The sequence below is a fragment of the Coloeus monedula genome (genome assembly GCF_965178545.1).
Source record: "Coloeus monedula genome assembly, chromosome: 5".
Classification (NCBI taxonomy): Eukaryota; Metazoa; Chordata; class Aves; order Passeriformes; family Corvidae; genus Coloeus; species Coloeus monedula.
Window position 1 is genome coordinate 36875296 of NC_138785.1, and position 20801 is coordinate 36896096.

The 20801-nt window shown below is 35.4% G+C and overlaps 1 protein-coding gene across 10 annotated transcripts in view; it reads right to left on the bottom strand.

Annotated features, from left to right (window-relative positions):
* Nucleotides 1-251: 251 nt before the first annotated feature.
* The window catches only part of NEK1 (NIMA related kinase 1), a 44930-nt gene continuing 24380 nt past the window's right edge, over nucleotides 252-20801 (bottom strand). For 5 of the 10 annotated variants that reach the window (XM_082281595.1, XM_082281593.1, XM_082281598.1 and 2 more), the window contains 17 exons: nucleotides 18809-18892; nucleotides 18184-18267; nucleotides 17592-17684; nucleotides 16456-16551; nucleotides 15792-15965; nucleotides 14283-14348; nucleotides 13966-14197; nucleotides 12726-12878; nucleotides 11883-12068; nucleotides 11171-11291; nucleotides 10882-10964; nucleotides 9751-9968; nucleotides 7414-7568; nucleotides 6323-6534; nucleotides 4092-4225; nucleotides 3679-3811; nucleotides 252-1710 (listed from right to left, as the gene is read on the bottom strand). In XM_082281595.1, coding sequence (XP_082137721.1) covers nucleotides 1697-1710; nucleotides 3679-3811; nucleotides 4092-4225; nucleotides 6323-6534; nucleotides 7414-7568; nucleotides 9751-9968; nucleotides 10882-10964; nucleotides 11171-11291; nucleotides 11883-12068; nucleotides 12726-12878; nucleotides 13966-14197; nucleotides 14283-14348; nucleotides 15792-15965; nucleotides 16456-16551; nucleotides 17592-17684; nucleotides 18184-18267; nucleotides 18809-18892 — 2238 coding nt within the window. In that variant the 3' untranslated portion in view covers nucleotides 252-1696. The remainder of the gene's footprint in view (nucleotides 1711-3678; nucleotides 3812-4091; nucleotides 4226-6322; nucleotides 6535-7413; nucleotides 7569-9750; nucleotides 9969-10881; nucleotides 10965-11170; nucleotides 11292-11882; nucleotides 12069-12725; nucleotides 12879-13965; nucleotides 14198-14282; nucleotides 14349-15791; nucleotides 15966-16455; nucleotides 16552-17591; nucleotides 17685-18183; nucleotides 18268-18808; nucleotides 18893-20801) is intronic. The other 5 variants (XM_082281590.1, XM_082281594.1, XM_082281592.1 and 2 more) reach the window with 4 other exon arrangements.

A 20801-nucleotide genomic window follows, 5' to 3' on the forward strand; every position in this document is an offset into this window, starting at 1 on the left:
ATGGAAGAGAAGCCTGGTGAAAAGTTTACTGTGGGAAGCTAAGAAAAAAGAAATAAAGAAGGAAAGGGAATGAGAAGCAGCATAGGACAGAACCAGCACTGTTTCCAACAATGATCACAGTTTCTCATCAGACGAAGAGGTGTTTATCAAAGAAATAAGGATATAAAAAATAATCTATTAAAGGCAATTAATTATTACTACTATTAATTTTATTCTCACCACAGATTCCCAGGATACTGCTGAACTAGAGTAAGTTTGGTATCTTTAAAAAAATTAACACTTTTCAGTGGGCAAAATTTTAATAATGACACCATAAAACAATTATACAAAAATCATGTACATATTTTGACAGTTTAAATAATAAATATATACATATATATCTATATATACCTGCTTTTACTTTGTGGAAAAGCAACTTTTGACAGTTTTAGATTGTGACTGGTTGTAGCTGAAAAAAAAACCCAACCAAACCTATTTTTCTCTAATAGGGCACTTGGAAGTTTGACAGTTCATCAAATTCGTAACAAGAAACTTACTGTAATGGGTAAACCAGTAAAGCTGATGCAGAGACATGACTGGAAAACAGCAGAATCCATAACGTCTGCCCTGTATTACTGCTTTGACATGAGGAATGAGGAAATGTGTGTCAGAAGAAACCTGCTTTTGCTTGTAGGGTGGTGGAAACCAAGCTATACAATACAGGAGCCAAAAGATGTGAAGTATTACACAGCACTTGCAGCTGCAATATTTCATTTTCCCCTGTGGCTGCTGGAGCAACGACTAGAACAGCCAGGTTTTAAAGCCAAACAGGAATCCTCCCCCCTTTCAGTTCAACAGTGTAGTACATCATCATTGACCAGATTACAAAATTCAAGAGAGGGAAACAACTGGGATTTTTGGGAAGGGGAAGAAGAAAAATATTGAAAAAAAGAGTATTCTAGCTCCAAATGGATTTTATAATCTCAGTCCCCCTGCCCCAGACATTTCAATGATGACTTATGTACCAGTTTGCCCTGGTTCAGAAACACCATTAAGATATTTCAGATGTGACAGAAGCTTTCAGCTTCAAAATACAATATAAGTGAAATACTTGAACTGGACCACTAGATAAAGATACTATTAAAATACAACCATGAGGGTCAATAAAAACAAAATAATTTCTTTGTGTAGGTGTAAAGAAAAGCTATTTGAAGTATGTAAGTGAATAGCCAGATGTGAGTATTTCCACAACACAGTAATGCTTCCAACTGCTCAACCTTACCAGCTAACTGCTCATATGGCAGAAATTCTGTTTAAATTACAGGTCTCAGTTTTGTATCAGAATATATACAGGTATTTCTTTCTCTGTTTCTTTTGAAATTTGAGACGTTACAGGTTTGGGATTTTTTGTTTGGTTTGTTGAGGTTTTTGGGTTTTGTTGATTTTTCTGTTGTTGTTGTTGGCTGTTTGGTGTGTGTTTTTTAAATTTTAGGCACCTAATATTTCAGGAACACATATGCAAATCCACACAAGAGAACTCTAAAGGTATCTCAGTTTAAAAGGCATGTTTTTTTCTCTTTTTCATACAATCAATATTCTTTTTTAAAGTCTTGCCTCTCCTGCCCCATGTTACATTCTCCACTACAATTTGTTACTCAGCTGTGCAGACTTCAGACACTGATATGTAGTAAGCACTAAGGAATTTCCTGAGTCAGGTTTATTCATCATTACCTGTAAAAAGTAGAAGAGGGGGACAGACAGTGTGAAAAGGAGAGACACACAGACACAAGTCAAGCTAGGGTTACAAAACAATCTAGAAACCACAATTTAGTGAGCAATAACACAAGAATCCACTAAGTCTGTCACCAATGAGGTGACCATTACCAAAGCTGCCTTAAAGTGCTACACACAAATATTGAACATCGTGTCACCTTGGATTAGCGAATTTAAGATAGCTGCACCTCAAGTGGCCTGCTTCAGTGAGAACAATCCTCTTAGGAAAGAGCAATAGTAATTTTTTCCCAACATTTCTTATTTGAAGAGTATAAGGCTTTTGAGACAGAAGCTCAGGAAGATCCCTCTGTCTGTCGTTTGTCCTCTATTCACCCTATTAGCATAGGACTTTTAAATTTAAGTGTCTAAAATGTAAAGAATGACTTCTTATCATTTCTTGGATGCTACCACACATTTGTAAAATACCGAATTAGAACTGAATCTAATAAAAATAGCCACTTCTTAATCAGCATTTTGCAAGATAAAAGTCAGCTCATTTTAATAGGATTCACTCAGACAACAGTTTATAATTTATATGCCAGCATTTCAGCAAATTTTCATTTAAGCCTTTTCGTACTACTTTTAAAATATCCTTAATGCAGAGTAGCAAGCAAAAGAAAATGGTAACACTATAGTAACCATTTTCTTATTATTCTACATTGCCAGTCTTTTGGACACTTGAAAAATGAACTACTACAGTGTATCTTTCCAAATCTGTCATTAAATCAATAAATTGTGGCTGAAAAAAAATTTTTCAGACATTTCTCTGTCATATTTCTCTAACACAGCACAAAACCAACATGGAACTGATAGTTCTTACCTAGTGGTTCTGTATCAGTAGAAAAAAAATTGGGAAAATGTAATTTGTATTAGAATTTTAAAAAAATTATTATGTTTTTGTAACCAGGCTTAAGACTTCCCCCCTCAAGTATTTGCATATAAAAGTCATAGAAAGCCGTACACTTACTTGACCTTATAATGCTATTGCAACACATTTGTAAAAGAATTTAAAATATGCACAAAGCATGTGTTGGTTAACATGCATTTGAATATTTTTTTCAAAATTGAAATACATTAAATGATGATCATTACACACACTTTTAAAGCCAATATATGATGCTTCTGATTTCTATAAAACTAATTAAAATTTTAGCTTTCTTTTTTTTCCCCTCTCCAGTGAAGAATTTCATCATTAGAAATCTAAAAATAGATAACTGCAGCTAAATTTTTGACATGAGAGAAACGGAAAAAACCAAACCCATTCCCTCAGTGATGGTGGTCTGTGTGGTTTTTCGTAAGAGTGACTCTGAAAGATTGAGGAACCATCCATCTGCCTCATAACCTGTGCTAAGCTGGGCAGGGCTCCAGAGCAAAATAAATTTTCTTCATGTATTACTGAGTCACCAACTAAGATGGATGGTACATACACATCAAAGTCTTCTGAAAAATGCTAATTATAGGATAAAGAGCTCCATGAAATTTTCAGAAAAGGAGGGAAGGTGCAACAAATTAAAAGTAATATTACAGAAAGCATAATACTACTTTAGCTAAAAGTTCATTAATTCTTAGGATAAAATTTGTTTTGATTCTGAAAGTTTTGTTCTGGATTTCCACTTTCCCCATCTGTGTAACTGTTTTACAGAAATTAAATAATTACACTGTACCTTTTGTAAGCCAATTATTGTTACAGTTGACTGTACATGTACATTCTGTTAAATCAGAGTGGTCAGCAAAGTCTGCCACATTTTGCTGCAGGAATAAAAATACCCTTTGTGGAAAATTTTAATTAATTTAACCAATCAAAGCACAGATATGTTCTATATTCTGTGATACTATGATGTTTTAGAAGTGTATTAGAACCCATATTGTATATGACCAAGAAAGAAAATAAGACGAGCCGTAACTGCCAGGATACATGAAGATTACCTTCTTGGTAAGCTCCATCTGCCATTACCAGGTGAAGTATTTTGGCATACAGGTGTTTGTGTTCATTTCCAAGGACAGTCTGAATGACAGTTGAACAAATATCAATATTTTCATCCTCATCTTCAAGTGTAGCCTGGGGGAAAGAACAAACCATGTTGCCAAAATTAAAATGGGTATAAAATTAAATAGTTCAAATTTATTAAATGCAATTCTTGGTTAAGACCAAAGTTCTTCTCTTTAATCCACTGGCAGGGCATTTTCTCTGTTAATATTTTAGTGTGCCAAAATGGAATAAAAGACTATAGAAAAAAACCTTTTACTCTAGTCACACAAAGCAATTAGTTAACTGGCAAAGAAAACAGTCCTAGGTACTTGTTTCTTAAAATATTTCCACTCGAGCTTATTCCACAAACCTTTATTTTCTCATAAACTTCAATTAATTTATCAAAGCCTATTTCCTGCTCCAGGTTATATCTCAACTCTTCTAAATGGCTGAAGATACTATCACATTCTTCACATTCACTGGCAATCTCTCCATCACTATTATCTAGAAAGAAACAAAACAACAGTAAAACCCCTTCAGTTTTCCTACATTCTTAATGTTGTTTCTAAGCCTCTAAAATAGATAACCTTTAAATGCAACCAAACAGAAAAGCTCAGGAGCACTGGATGATGTTGGCAGATGTTCTGACAATGTGCAAGAAAATAGGAATAGTCTCTTTCTTCAAAAAAATCCCAAATGGGAAGTGTCCAGCTATCCCCTCTAAATCCCCACTCTGACAATTAGCCATAAGGGTATTCAGCCTGAAGGGATACAAAGTATGGTCTTAGAGCAGAATTTTAGTTAGCAAAGTAGGTCAAGTTTCATACCACCACTCTATAGATTTCTGAGGTGAAATTCATGAAGGGTTTGGTGGCTGTCCCACGCAAGGGAAAGGAGCTCGTTAATGAAGCAGCTGTCTTCTACCAAAAAAATAAGGACACGTATGTTACCCATCCATTACTTTCTGCCCTGAGATGCATCTTGTTCCATGGAGCAAGTCTAAAAAAACCCCAGTATTAATTTAGCTACAGAGTTCCTCATTCTTTTATAAGGGCATGTCTGTTGTGTAGAAAATTAAGTATGCTGAGTGGTGCAATAAGATACGGGAGAGAAATCAAGATAATTTTGCTTATAGGCAAAATTACAGAACCTTACAGAAACCTTAAAAATAGGTTTGTAACAGTAAAACATTAGGTAAATCTAACAAAAAAAGGATGTTTTAAAAAATACAAGACAGAATCCCTATGTAAAATCCCATTATAAAATGCAAGAAAAAATACTATCTTAAATAAGCATTGAAATTCAGAGAGAACTTGTCTACCAGGGAAAAACATACAACTTCTTACATTTCAGAGCATACACTATCAAACCTTTAAATAGTATTACCTGGTAGTTCACAGGCTTCGTGAGTTAGTATTAGAACTCTACTACTTACAATTCTTATATATGACTAGCGTAAGGTCTAGTCCTAACCAAATCACATCCTTCATTCAAGCATCAACAGTCAAATCAATAAGAAATTACCATTAAAATAAAAAGAAAAGTTGTATGTAGGTTAGAAACCCATTAGGTTATTTCTAATCCCCTATCTAATGTCTAGGTCTTGAGCAGATTTTGTCTCAAGTTCTATCTGTTACCCTTTTGAAGGCTGGCCTGCCTTCCTCCCTGCCCCAAAAATGAAACCTGCAATTCTTATGGAATATCTAGAAGGTAGGACACTGGTATTAAACACTAGCACTTGCAATAACAGCAAAATCACAGAAGCAGATAGTGTTGCATGTAACCAGCGTATAACATCAGCACTGTCACAAAATTAAAGACATTAACTAAGTTTATTTTACTTTAAAGTAATTATTGGAATGTATTATACAGATAATATCTTACAGGTATATTCACAGATGTTGAATTTGTTGAAAATTGTCTTCAATAAAAATTACACAAAAGCTATGTTTCAGATGAGTTACTGATCCTCTACAACTTTTTATAACTATATTTCTAAATGCACTTAATTTTACAGCAAAATACTTCTATTTCCACAGAATTTAAAAAACAGAACTGAGACTTCAGGACGTTATACATATCTAATGCAAAATGCTGAAAGCGGTAATTAATTTATCTGTCTCATTTTTATTCTGACTGCATTAATACCTAATTTTGGCTAAGGACAAGGTGAATAATTTCATGTTCCTTCTGATTGCCTGTTAAATTACTTGACTGTAATTTAAGCTGGATCCCAGATACTCCAGCCATGTCAATTGCTATTTCTTTTTCACACCTAAAGCCATGAATTATTCAAGACATACAAGGCACTCTGTCTTTGATCTTCCTTGAAGCCAAGTTATAGATAACTTAGAGAAAATGGCATTTACCATCACTGCCCAACAAACAGCCAAGCTTTAATTTGCTACATGGAATGCTGCTTAGATGTTGACCTTAACATTCAGAAAGTCTGACTATTATCTGATTTTTTTACACTTACGTATACAAACTATTAATTAGAGCTTTACTTCATTACAAGTTAACAAAGCTAAAACATTATTCTGTGTTTGAATTTTTAACATAAATAAATAACTTATAAAACAGGTGTAACAGAAATTATACCTGACTGCCATTCTTCATTAAGAGCACTTTCACTGCTGGGGTTATTTTCATCTGCTTCATCCAGCTCAGTACCATTTGTTATGCATTCCACGGCATTAGCCTTTAAAGTAGACTCCTCTTCTTCACTCAGTTCCTCACTAGGCTGCTCCCTAAGCAACTGTTCCATTGAATCCCGAAGATCCTGCAAATCTGTATCTGTCTCTCCAAACATACTAAAGGAATGTGATACAAAGTTTATATAATTAATACTTTACAAGACAAACCCTGTAGCAAGAGTTCATTTCTTTTGTTAAGCAGTAAACTGAAAAGCCAATCTAGCAGGAGGAGAAAAAAAGCCCAAGAGACAGCCTCCACCCTCCGGCCCCCCTCCCCCAGCTATTTGTGACTTCAGTCCAACATGACTACAGCATCGATACCATTGTATCATGCAACCACAGGGAATAAACAGATACCCAACAGTCTCATAAAAAGATAGTAAGTCCTCAGTTCAACTGTATTAGTAAGATAATTTCAAAATCCTTGTAATTGTGCACTATTATAGAACCCTGGCAAATACAACATTTTCAATCCAGATGAAAATGTGTCTGGAGCAAAAAAGACATCTAGATCTAATCAGAATAGATACACCAGACTATCCAAGCTGTGGGGAATAGTCAATTCCAGGGTCAGATTTTGAAGCCCCTGAAAGAATTTGGGGGACTTGAAGAACATTCTAATACAACAGTAGAGGAGATAAATCAGCAATATTCCCAGAATATAGAAAGAAAGGAAATATTCAAGAAATCTTTATTTCTAGAAGACCAATAGCAATCAACTCTGAGTTGCTTGAGCAAAATGCAAGTTGCAGACACCAGACAGAATAGCACCTTGGATGGATTTTGGGAAGGAAATTCAGACAGCTATTGTATACAGTATACCCCACTGGCTTCTCAATTCTCTGGAAAAAGACTTAAAGTAAATCATGATTCAATACAAAGTTTTAAAAATCTGGGTTAAAACCCCATGCTGGTATAGTGTGTATAACAGTATCTAACCAAACATTCTAGATCCAAGATGGCTCTTAAAATACTTGATAAACTTGATACACTCACATATCCTCAGAATCAGAGGGTCCTTCTTTGGCTTGCTCATCTTCCGTATCATCTGTTTCAAGATTATGCTGATGCTGCACATCTGCTACACTGGGAACATCAACTAAAGTTCTGTACAATTTGTAAAGATCTGGGAGTGAACACGTTCTCAACATCTACAAAGGCAATAGAAAGCCTGCTTGGTAACAATATTAAAGACAGTTTGAGTTTACAGAATACTTTAGAATGACATTCCTTTTTTTGTTCTTTTTCATTTGAAGGTAAATTTAAAAATAACAATGTGTCCAGCACAGATACTCTAATTGTTGAAAATTTGACATATTGACTTTTACCTCTCAGTTAAAAGGAAAGCATTCCTCCTGCTTCTATGGGTTACAGTGACTGAAAAGCTAAGAACATCAAGTGACATAAAGCTCCTGGTTTTGTGCTGATTTGTTCACCACCTTGACAGCTAACTAAAGGAACCCTAAAGTAGATAAATAATATATATACAATTTTTTACAAAGTATTTGTGTCAATCATGTCTCGTTAAGACCATTTTAAATAGCTGACAAAGGAGGAAGTTTTAAAATGACACTTTATTATTTTTGTAGGTTGGTCACTGAAAACAGTAACTTTTGTTTATGGTGTATTTCAATGCAGTTTCATAGCATTGCCATCAAAGGAACAATTTCAAGGTCCATTTCAACCTCTACTATGAAAGTGAAGGAACAATTAGAAAACTGACCTTACCCTGTATTTGAAAGTTCCCAAGTATTTTGAAAAATGCTTCTGTTCCTATTAGCTTACTTCTGTTAGCCTACAGACAGGACATGAACTCTGTCTACCCTGCTCCCTGCTAAAGGTTTCCATAGTTTCTGGGTGAGAGCTGCAGCAGAAGTGTATTTGGGAAATTCCAGAAAGTTACATTTGCAGGTACTGCCCAGAAGTACTGAATAGCCTCTTGCTGCAACCAAATGAGGAAAGGGAATGCGTTGCTCTCTGTCATCAACTCTGCTGCAGCAGTAACAACACACCTGCTGCATTTCTCCAAGCTCTCTGCCCCTCCAGTCTGTGTTAATGAAGCTGTGTCAAACAATTCTGGCCAAAACACACGCCAAATATGTAGTAATAAGTGACATACTGAAGCACTTCATACAGGTGCACCAGAGAACTCCATCATAAAGCATAGCCACTACTTTCTCAATCAGATAAGGTGCAAAGAATGTTCATCTTCTCCCTACTCACAAGTTACATTTTCTGTAATCATTGTCCAACTCCCAGATTAACAGCTTCATAAACTAGGTGAGTTGATAATAGACTAACCCTTGAGAAATGAAAATGAGAGCAAAAAATCCATTTCTGTGAATATATGGATCTGTGAATTTTTTATCACAGATGCAAACAGCACTATCCTTGATATCATGCTTCCTAGCTATGCATCAACCAATAGCCACTACTCAATATTCAATTATTCATCAATAGCGCAACTTCATGCACTCACAAAAAAAGACTGGGAGTCAAAGGAAGAAACATTCTTTCTTATGTAGCATTCCACCACCTAGGAAATCCTTTTCTGCATAACAACTAAATGCAATGCAAGCATGCCAGTTTCCAGATACCTTGGCACTGTTGTTTCTCCAAAAAGCAGTGGCTCTTTCATGCACTTTCCACTTTATAATCCAGGCAAGTATTGCATGTAATTCAAAGAGTCTGTTTCATCTACTAGTTTCATAACACCTCTTAACATATTTTAAATCTGTATCAAAACCACGTTCCACCACCCTATGCTCATTTCAGAGTGTGAGCTGCAACTCAACCCTATGTAGCTGGTCAGGAAATGTCTTTAAGAAACCAGTTACTTCCATTCACTGTTCTTCAGGCTTTCTGCTTCACAACAAGAAGCTATTATGGTAGGTTAAATCCTACAGGAAAAAAATCACTTGGTAGGCAGAAATGACAAGATAGCTTTGCTGCCCTGATCAGTGATTATGTTTATGATGGCAAGGTAGTAATAATTCTAAAAAGACTGCACAAAAGGGAGAAAGCAGATAGGGCAAATTAGAAATGTCTTCATGAACTCCCTCAGTTATGTCTCAGAGAAAGGGTGGAATGCCTTCCCAAACACCTGGAACACAGAATGCTGAATGGTGAAACCACAGACTTTCACTGCTGCACGAGACTTGCTGATACCATGAGCACAGTGCAGTCAAACTACAGGGAAGACATGGCTAGACAGATGCAAACACCTCGTGAAAGAGTTGTGCCATCTGTTCTGGCCTCATTCAACTTCAATAAGAAAGTAAGAATAATACTATAGAAAAGAAAAAGTATTTCTTTTTAGCTTTTTAAACTTGCCTTTGGGTCGTTTGCATCAAAAAGTCCTGTAGAAAGTCCAATCAACAATGAGCTTTTGCCTTTATTTTTTGCTGGTGATATGGAACGTGAACGAGGTACAAAAGACTCTTCCTGTGAAGACTGAGCTGACAGAACTGGTGAGGCTGTTGGTACAGCTGTGGGCTGTATTACCCTCTGGAATAAGGGTTCAGCTTGCTGAGAGTCACTGGAACAAGTTTCTGATGTGGTAAAACAAAGCCTGTTACAAATCTAACTAGATTAAAACCCCAAGACACTTAAGGAAACGGTAACTAATGTGAATAAAACTAATTTCTGTTATGCAATTAGAGGGAAAAGTAGATAGCACTTTAAAAGTCTTAAAATATTTTTGATTATTTTAGTAAATACAATTATAATGTGACATTTTCCCATTTTAACTTTTGGAGAATATACAACCTTCAGCTATAGCCTGTTCTGTTCTCATGCCTTCTGTTTTCTCATTATCCAACCCATGACTGATATTATGTCATCCATTTTCACCTGTTGCTTATTACCTTATATATTTCTTCAAAGTTATCTCAATATAATTTGCCCAAACAGGGGGAAAAACCCATCCACTTTGCTTAAGGCACCCATAATTAGATGCAAGAGTATCACCAATGATACTTGATAGTATTGCCAGTTTCTGAAGCTACTTCCCAGACCTCCAAGAATAAGCAATTCTTCTATACAATAAAGATAAAAGATTGTCATTAGGAACCATTTAAAACATTGAGCTGCAGCTCAATATTAATTTGAGATATGTATTAACAAAGCAACACTTTATTAAGTAAATCATCAGATCTCATAACATCTTCAATAGTCAATTGAAAAAGCTGTAACATTCAGAAAATTGACATCCACTTTCAAGTGTCAGTATGGGCCACTGTCCTGTTCATCTATACACAGTGTAGCTTTGATGTAACATGTTTTCTTCCAAAGTGGCAAACAGAATACCCACAATTTGTCTTCCTAATCCATCAGAAAATTCCTTTTTAGAAGTAAGAACTAAAGAAGCAAACAAAAACTCATTCTTTTGGGGTTAATGAGGTGAGAAGGGATGGCTCAAGCACCCCATACTGCCAAGCCATGGAACACGAGACTTGCACTGACCTGCTGAAGCTTCCTTTTGTGATTGCACCTTGTCGAGCACTACTTTCTCCGAAGCTGCCTCATTCATTCCATCATGTTGTGCCCTATTATAACACATCACATCAAGGGGAAACACCATGCAAAAAGTGGTCATTAGTCTACTAAAGTCACCAAGTGCAGTAAAACTAACACAGCAGCAAGCAATGAAGCTTTAGCTTAGTGTAACATTTTAACTGACATGTCCAAAAAAAAACCTCAGATAAAGCTCAGTTGTTTGAAATGGAGAGAGAGGTCAGAAGAGAGTACTTACATATCCTCTTTCTCTTTTACCCACACTTCATTAACAGTGATAGGAAACTCCTTATTCTCCTTACTCTGGTGCATTTTATCTTCCAATTCTTCCAACATCTCTGCTTCCAAATCATCAGGCTCTAAAATTAATAATTATTTACCATATTAAAAATTAATCCCAACCAAGCAAATAGTTGGAGGAGTATACATTTTAAGATTACACTTAAATCCTTCAGCTATAATAATTTTCTGTGTTTTTCAGAAACAGCAGAAGTTTTGTAATCCCAGAGCTAAACGTTTTGGTTCTTTTCTGATACCAGAAGAGTATCTTTAGGTTCCAATGAACTGTGTCTTCTAAAAACCTCAGTAACATGCCCCCAGAGATCAAAAGGATGCTGCTATCATATAGGGGAAAAGATTACAGCACAATTGATGGGAAGAAGCAGACCAAAACCCCACCAAATTAACAATAAAAAATTTGAAGCACTTAAGAATTCTATTTGTACTCAGAAGTTTTCTATAAGCAGACAAAAAATGTTTCTGGAAATTTACCAAATACATTACTGAATCAGTTACAATACAGGTATAGAAAGCAGCAGGCCCTACCTAAAATGTGTTAATAAAAACCTGCACATTACTTATGGGAAGATATGGAAGTATACAGGATCATTCTTCCCCTTCCTGCATTCAATAAACAGATTGTAATTAGAATTATTGATGAAATGAGTTACCATCCAGCATAACAGGTTTGCTCTGCACCAGGGTGGGTCCAGTTCTTTGAGATTCTTCTGGTACAGTCATGACAGGCTTTGTAACACCATCTGGTGCTGAAGACTGAGCTCCAACAGGAGAAAAAGCCTTCTCTTCCTTCTCCTCTGATGAAGACTGACGATCTCCTTCAAGAAGTTCTGCAGTACCTAACAGAAAATGATTCTATTATTTAAACAGTGCTTCGCCATGTTTGGATAACAAACTCCAGCGTGGCTAATAATGTAAGTTGGGAATTTTTGTTTCTTTAAAGGAAAACAGGGGGAAAAAAAAGTTTGCATGCTTTTAGTACAACTATTATAAAGACGAAAGCCAGAAATATTAAAATTTTAATTTCATATGTTACACTATCCTTAGTACAAGTTTATATTTGGAATAAACATAAGTCCTTTCGTCCTTAGAAAGAACAAAGGGCAGGAGTTGACCAGAAAAAAAAAAAAATTGATTGATATGATAAGTCACATGCTGACAACAAGGTTGCAGGACACATCTAATACAATATTCAGATGATGATATCCTTTCAAAAAGTAGGATTGTTTCTATTAAAAGGCAAAGTTTAAGACTTTTCAGCAAAACAAAGATCCTTTCCTTTCAGTACATCCTGGTTAATTTCTTACCACTTCACTGAGTTTTAAATATTTTGGTGTCCTCTAGTATTAGCTTGTGCTTACATTCAGAACTTAGGCAACACCCAGAAGTAGAAAGCAAGAGAGAATATAAGAATATGCTTCTATTACTTCAAAATTTTTCTCAGTAGATAAACTGTCACTGCACTTACAGTGCAGATAATTACCCGCTGTGCTTACCATTTATTTCATCTTGTTCCTCAAGTATGTCAGTTTGCAGCTGCAGCTCTGCTTCTCCTAGGATCCTCAGAACTGAATCAGTGGGACTTTTTCCCCAGACTTTCCTGTGAGGTTCACCAATATCTAACTTAATTACTTCCCCCAGAGTTTGACCTGTTAGGACACAAACATAAAAACTTTTCTGAATTAGAAATTTTTATTCATTTTTTATATAATGAAAAAATCAAACACACAACCTCCACAAAACTAAAACCTACAAAGGCTACAAAGCCAGAACTCATGTCACCTCACCCCAAATCAGACAGCCTAAAGACTGTGCTCATCTAGAGTTTTTCTTCTGCCAATTCCAATCAGTAACAGGAGTTATTCAATATCAGTTGACATATGCAGCTTAATAGCAGCAGCAGCTCTTTTCAGAAGTTCAGGCACTCCAAAAGAAAGCAGTATGAGAAATGTTTAACTGTGGCATGGAATGGTCTTGAACTTTACCTGAAATGGTAAACTAGAAAGTCTCTTGTCTTGCTATCCTTTGACATTTATTTCTGTTATTTCTCTCTCCGAAGAAAACAGGATATAAAGCAACAAAGAAAAACAGAGCAAAGGAAGTTTCTTATCTTCTAACATTCTAGCTCTATAAAACTACTAGGCAAAGGTGCAAGTCTGTCACATTCTCAATGATTATTTATTTCCAAAATGTGAAACAGACTTTTAGTAAGACATACTGAAACCAGGAAAAACGGGTTCCAACCAAAAGCCCAGAGAAGGCAAATAGAAAATTTGGAATGACAGTCTTGATTTAAGAAAGGAAAAAGCTAAGAAAGGCTCAATAGAAGTAACAGATAAAAATTGAGAAAAAACCTTTTTTTTTCCTACTGATAACATAACAGGATTTTCAAGCTAAGTAAGAAACTTTCATATATTTTAAATGCTTTTTATTCTTTTCATTAAATTAGTGCCTATTTAAAAGACACCTACAAAGAAAGTAACCATGCATTTACTTAGGTAACTGTTGTTGAAATGATGAAATTATTTACTCAATCTCCTACAGGCCATTTAACTACTCAGCCTGTGCCTCATCCCTTATTTAAGGGAATACATAGCTACCTGCTTTTTAGAAGCGAATGACACGTAACTGCTAACAAGATAATAACAATAAAGAATACTTGCTTTATAAAAACAAACACTACGCATGGCAAACTGATTTACTAATACCATGGTGACAAACATAAAAAGTACTTACACTCTGTTCCAGAGAGAGAATCTTCCATTGATAACTCAGCTAGAGGAACGACCAACTCAGACGCCCCAGGTTCCCATTTTTTGCGATCTCCCAGAGGTGGCTGGTCACCCTGTTGTTCTTTATGATCTTCAGATCCAGCTGATTCAGAGATATTTTTACACTCCTGTTTTCCTCTCTCATCTTCTTGAGCTTTAAGGTTTTGATTTAATCTCCTCAGAATGTCTCTCTTATTCTGAAAGAAGGACCAACATATGCCACTTAAAATAGTGCCTTTCTTAAAAGGATGCCTAAATGAAACTGTATATAATTTGACATACTTGTATTGCAAAATCTGGCTTTTTTATTTCCTCCTCAGATTCCTGGACAGCAGTTACATGTTCATCCTTTAAGTCCAAGAAGCATGAAATAGAAAGTAGAAGAACACATCAGAAAAAAATTATCTTGAGAATAGTAATAGACACAATAATCTAAAACCTTTCCAATGACAACTGCAGGTAGACTGAAACAGAATGCTTGATTATTCAAGTTTTCTTCTGTCCCAAAGACAGAATTTCAAGGGCACCTTCCATCTTTGAACCATTCACTATCTGAAAATGATAAGCAAATGAATCACTCCATTTGGACAGACAAATGAGATTTCAGAGCATGAAACATGTAGAGATAAAGCCAGATACGGCCTCTACAGCAAGATGCCATCAAATTTCTATGCTACAAATGAGTAATTCTATAAGAGAACCAAAAAAGTGGCAAGCACAGAGTCAAGGATAATCTGTGAAGAAAAAAAAGAAGGGAAAAGAGACAAGTAATATGTAAATAAGCAAACTATGTATTGAAGGCAAAAATGTAGAATTTATAATCAGTGTACAAGGCTCGTATTCTCCACCTCCAATTGCTCTGTGTGCTATTTTTCAGTCTATTATAGCCACTGTTCTGCTTTACTGTGACACAAACTGTCCACGTGGAAAAAATATGCGAATGACTTAAGTATTTGTCCAAACATGATGTATTTTTCCAGCTATCAACTGACATCTTTCAATGTATTACATTTTATATATACTCTTCAGTATAAGTTTCATTATATTCCCATACTCATAGTCTTCAGGGTTGAATACAGTATGAAGTACCACAGTACACTGAAATCTAGAAGCAGTTTAGGTAAAAATACAAAAGCTAGCATTCAAACTAACAAAGATCATGTTAAAAATTTAAACTGTACAAGGTTACACTCATCTGCTCTGTTTCACAGTTGTAACATAAAGCAATTGAGGTAAACATGTAAGTATTTACAATATCAGGACCGAGAGTGTGGAAAATAGAAATCAGGAGGCTCTTTTAGATAAGAAGAGACGGCACTAACAGATTGGAGAATCTTATGCTTTGTCCTCTCTGTAATATTTAGCACATTCAAGCTCACTGAAAACAATCAATCATTAATATAATATAGTCCTATCATTGAAAATTTATTTGCTCACTTCCACCAAGTAACCAACTCATTAACTCCTCTCTTCAAGAGGCTGATGAAAATTCTGGAAGTTAATGTCTTCCACTAAACATGACTGCCCTGATCAAAATGGAAACTACAGCATGGGGTTCATCATAAGCCATTTTGTTCAAAACATGAGTTTCAGTTTCAGCACACAGATGTGTTTCAACAGCTTCCAAGCTTTGGTTTCTTTTTACTTTTTTTTTTTTTTAATTTCTTTTCCCTAATTAGAAGCAACAAATGACCTTAACAATTTTTTTCTACCTAACTTATACATTTTTTCTAAACATTCTCTTTCCAATCAGTATTTATGACATTTTAGCCTCTAAGCAAAAGTACCTACCACACCCACTTCCTTCAAAGCAGAAGTCATTGAGATGACAGGTACACCAGGCTTCACTGGAAGTTGTGGCTTAGGAAGAGCTGCTCCAGGCTCTTGTAGTTCATTCATAGGACTATGTTCTGTAGCTTCCACATGAAAAGGCACATTAGGATTCTTTACCCCTTTTGCAATCAGCTGTATAGATTCAATTAAAAAAATTTAAGTCAAAAATTAACTTCAAGACTTTGCATATTAAACACAGTATTATCAATTAGGCTCATGTAATCCTTATAAAAGGACAACAATGCCACACATTCATACAAAAGACAACTGCTCACTGCACATCAGTTTGTCAGCTTCACATCCTGCTTTTTCTATATTATTACTAGTTGGACTGGTTGTTCCATAGCACACAAAAGTAAAAGAAGATAAAATACATTTTGGTCATTAACAGACCACTAATAATATAGTTGGGGTGATCCTAATGATTTTTAGATTTGATATTCTGAAGTCTTCCTGCAAGCATATCTAAGATTAGGCTTCTAATTAGGGAATTCTGACTGACACAAGACACTCTCTTCAATTTCAGAACTACTTGTCTTGAAAAATCACAGTATAGGATTTTAGTTATACTAAGATAGGGCCCTACATACTTTGACTGCATGTAATAGATTTACTTTCTTACATGTTCTTCCCAGGCTCTTTTCTCTCTTTCGTATGCTTCCTTTCTCTTTCGCTCCAACTGTTCCTTCAGAACTGCAGCACGAGCATTTGCTTGGGCCTACAGTAAACAACCAAAAAAAGGACCAACTTCAAATCATCAGCAACCTATTTAATAGAACATTTTAAGGAGGAGTATTCTTGGATTACTCATTTCCCTTTCTCTCACTACTGTACAGACTGTGAAAGGAGGACTCCACTGACAAAATCACCACACAAGTATAATAACTGATCTTCTATGCTGAAATAATGGCAAGTCTTCAAAATTTAATCACAGTTCTTGATTTGCATGGTTGTAATTTTAGTGTACATAGTAATCTTCAACAAAGTAATGTAAAATTAGAATCTCTACTTAAAATTAGCTTTGAAGCCAAATGCATTAATCAAAAAATATTAAAAATTCAGTTTAAATTTTACCAACTCACTCAAACAGAAAAAGCTTCACTTGCAGTTTCACCCCTAGTTTTCAGGTTAGGCGTAAGGTTAGCTTGTTTTTACATTGTACTTTGCAGATGATGGGGGAAAAAATCATAGAATAGGTAAGAGCAGTATCTGCCATGTACAGTACTATAGAAACAGTTATTAATATAAAACTACCACATGGAACAAAGTTCTAATCAAACACATGATTTCTGTGAAATGCATCTGTTCTAAATATGATTCATCACAGGGTTATATAGCTCACATTCCAATCCACATGTAGCCCATGTCAGCCTATGTAAGGAGTTTTGCCTTCCTTTATTCTTTAAGTAAAATAAAGCTGTGATCTATGGTACATCTTCCTTACCCTTTCAGTCTCAAAATGCTATTTTAGTTATACCATTTGCCATTAGGACTACAGCCACCCTAGAGATAAATCTCAAAGGCCAGAATAGGGAAAATCCTTGACTTGCAAGGATGGACTACACGATGTCTCAGCGTGTTTTAAAATCACCAAGATAAAGCAGTGGAACAGAGTTGTTTCCTCAATACAGTTAAACCCCCCCACCCCTTGTAGTGGATACATGAACAAATGATAGCAAAACGAAATGTAAGAAAATTCATGAGATATAAAACATATTTGACAACAGTAACCTCCATCTCCTCCCACTCCACACTTACCTTCTGTGTTTCTATCTTTTTGCGTTTCAGTTCTGCTTCCTCACTAGAGTCTTGCCCATCAGAACTGGCAGCTTCATTCTGCAAAGTAAAAGTCTTCAGGGAATTATCATCAGTTCATGTATTTGAAAGCTGAGTGATACAAGTGCCTACTCAGAACTTTTTAATTGACTGTATGACTAACATGGGTCAGTTTCACTAAGTAACTCCTTGCTTAAATGCAATGTCTGCTTGGACAGAGCTTCATCTCTGAGATTTGGTGCGGTTTTTGTTTATTTGTTTGGTTTTTCAGGGAGGATTGGTTTTAAAAAATATGAAACCTTGATAGGTCAGGAAAAAACTAATGTGCCTCTTGCTGCTAGAAAAGTGGCCTAACAATGTTGGGCTCTCACCTGTATCACTGCTGCATGTTCTGCAGGTGAGGTACACAATAAAGGTTTGACGCGCTAGAATTCCAGTTTTTTTCACAATTATATGCTGTCTAAAATATATGTCTCTATATAAAACTGCCTAGAACAAAAGTCTTTCACCAGGGATAAAAAAATACACCCCACAATCAACTTCGATAAATATTTAAGATTCTTTTTCAACCAACCTTATCTCCACGAAGTTTTGCTCTAATCTGTTGACGTTCATTAAAGTTTTGTAGCCGGATCTGTCTCAATCTTGCCAAATATTCCTAAGGCAAAGAAATGAAACAAGTTTCAGCTCTATGGAAACTCTCTCCAGTATGGCTAACTTAAAATATATCAGATTCCACAAAAAAATAAGATAGATGAACCACTCCCCAAAACTATTGTTATCACTTTACTAGCATTTACTAACCTCCAGAAAAACTCTCATGTAATGAAAAGAAAGAAAATAGGAATGTACATTTCCCAGTATTAATTATAACTACAGTTTATACTGCTGAAAGCTCGGAAAGGTTGTATTTATCACAACAGCATTAGGATATAGTGATACCTATATGTATCAAATTCAAGAACCTCTTTGAGACAGATTGATGTACAGAACTATAATTTTGATTATTTTAAAAACCAAAACAATTAAACACACCCAAACTTTCATACATTAACAGTAAATTATTTCCTAGAAATTTAGAATTTAAGTCCTTTAATTTTGTTACACAGATAGAACCATGCAGGGAAACTGGGCACAGTCAAGGGCAAAATAGTGTAATTTTTGTGATGAGCAAAGTGGCAAACATGCGGCAAGCATACCTCTTCTTCCTTGTTTCTGGATTTCCTTCCTCTTGCAGAAATGGACCTGCCTCCATAGGTATCTGCCACGTTTTGCAGTGTACCCTGTTTGCCATTTAATGGTATCAAATTTAAGGTGGCTTGGGCAGAAAAATTATCTGCTTTATCCAGTAAGTGTTCACTTATAAGAAACCAAATCCATCAAAGATCTGCAGATGTTCTGAAGTTAACCAGTAAGCCTTTTTCACTTACATAAAACATATGACAGCAATAACTAAAAATCCTGAGTAGCCAAAGAGAGAGATAAGAGCTCTAAGAATATAGTTGCCTTCTCCCCTCAATTCTGATTTTTCCCATTTTATATTAGAAAACCTAAATTATGATGGGCATGAGTTTTCTGCATCTGGATTATATAAAAATGGTGGCACAGGGTTGGGATTTCTGCCATTGCTGAGACAAGCCTAAAATAAAAAGTGGAATCTTTTTATGTTCTTAGATTAAGGTTTTTTAACAATGATGACTCAAAAATCTAATAAAGCACTTAAATATATGCATTACACCTAACAAGCTGTGCTAAATGTCTTATACACATGCAGTGTATACACCTGGTTCATGTGATGTCCTCTGTGACCTGTCACCAAAAGGATTTCAACCATTAAAGAAGTTCTGTACAGAACAGTACAAGAATCATTTAACTCCATGTTTTCTGCTTGGATTAAAATAAAAAATACATGAATTAATTTACTAATGATATACCACAAACCTTTACTGAAGGTTAAAAATTCCTTGATTTGTTAGTGCAACATACAATAAAGACAGCAAGCATACATACATGTGATAGACCTTCTGCCTTATAAAATGGCAGGGGCTTTAGCTTTTGCATGCTTGTGTGTAGACAGCCATCAGTAGGTAAATACTCCAGTGAAGTTGAATCCAAATATTCTGGTTAAATAATCTCTCAGATTGAGAAAAATTAATAGCTCAAGGAAGTAGCACATTACTGCACTTCTTTGGTTTAGTGATGAGGGGATCAGAGAACAAATTAAAGGAACCATTTTGTGGAAGAGTAGTTCCTATACATTCATGAGGGCTCCATGAATGCTGGTTTCAGCTTCACCATTAAGCCATATAAAATGGAAAGGAATATTTTCCATATCCATCTTTTCAGAAAATACTTGTTTTTATTTTTAACATTTTAATACGCATTCCTGAGCTTTACAAAAGCTTACTGGCACTATTGAAGTAATCTCATTGTTCTTTGTTCTAGCATTGAAGTTATTTTAGGCATTTCCATCACTGATGGCAATTTATATAACTGCTCTTAAGAAAGAAACTGGAAGCTACATTTTTGAGAACTGATTTTCTTTCTTGTAGATTGTTAATTTTACTCATCTGCCTACATTGAAATTTTCAAAGACCAGGACTCATGTTTTGCAATGCCACGCAGCTACAATGAAGTAGCAAATTAGGTCAGCAGCTGTCTTAAAAAACAGATGTCTGAAAGTATCATTGACTCAACTACTGAGTCAAATTTAGACTGTAAGTTGAAAATTGAAACTGACAGCAATTATATTTAATAGAAGCTGGGTAAATGAGTGCCAGTCATCAGAAAAAAGGCTGACTATTAGCTGATGATTTCTCCTTTCAGATCAACATTGTCCAAACAACAGTCCCATCCCAATATGAGAACAACTGCCAGCTAGTCAAATTATTGTCCTGCACAAATAGAAGGAAGCTGCTGATAAGTTCCACTTTCAATGGCAAATCCAGTAATGGATTTCATACCCTGGCTTCAAGCTATAAGTTTGAAACATCTGGAAGTTACTTTTTTAGCTGTTCAGTAACCTCCCTGTTTTATTGTGGGAGCCATCTAAGAACAAAACATTTAGGCTCATTGAACATACTAGAGAAAACTGAGAAACATTAACTTGAATAGTTGGGTATCTTGAATTAACTGATCTCATACATTGATATCAATGCCAACAAAGTCAAGAACAAAATGGAAGCAGGTACT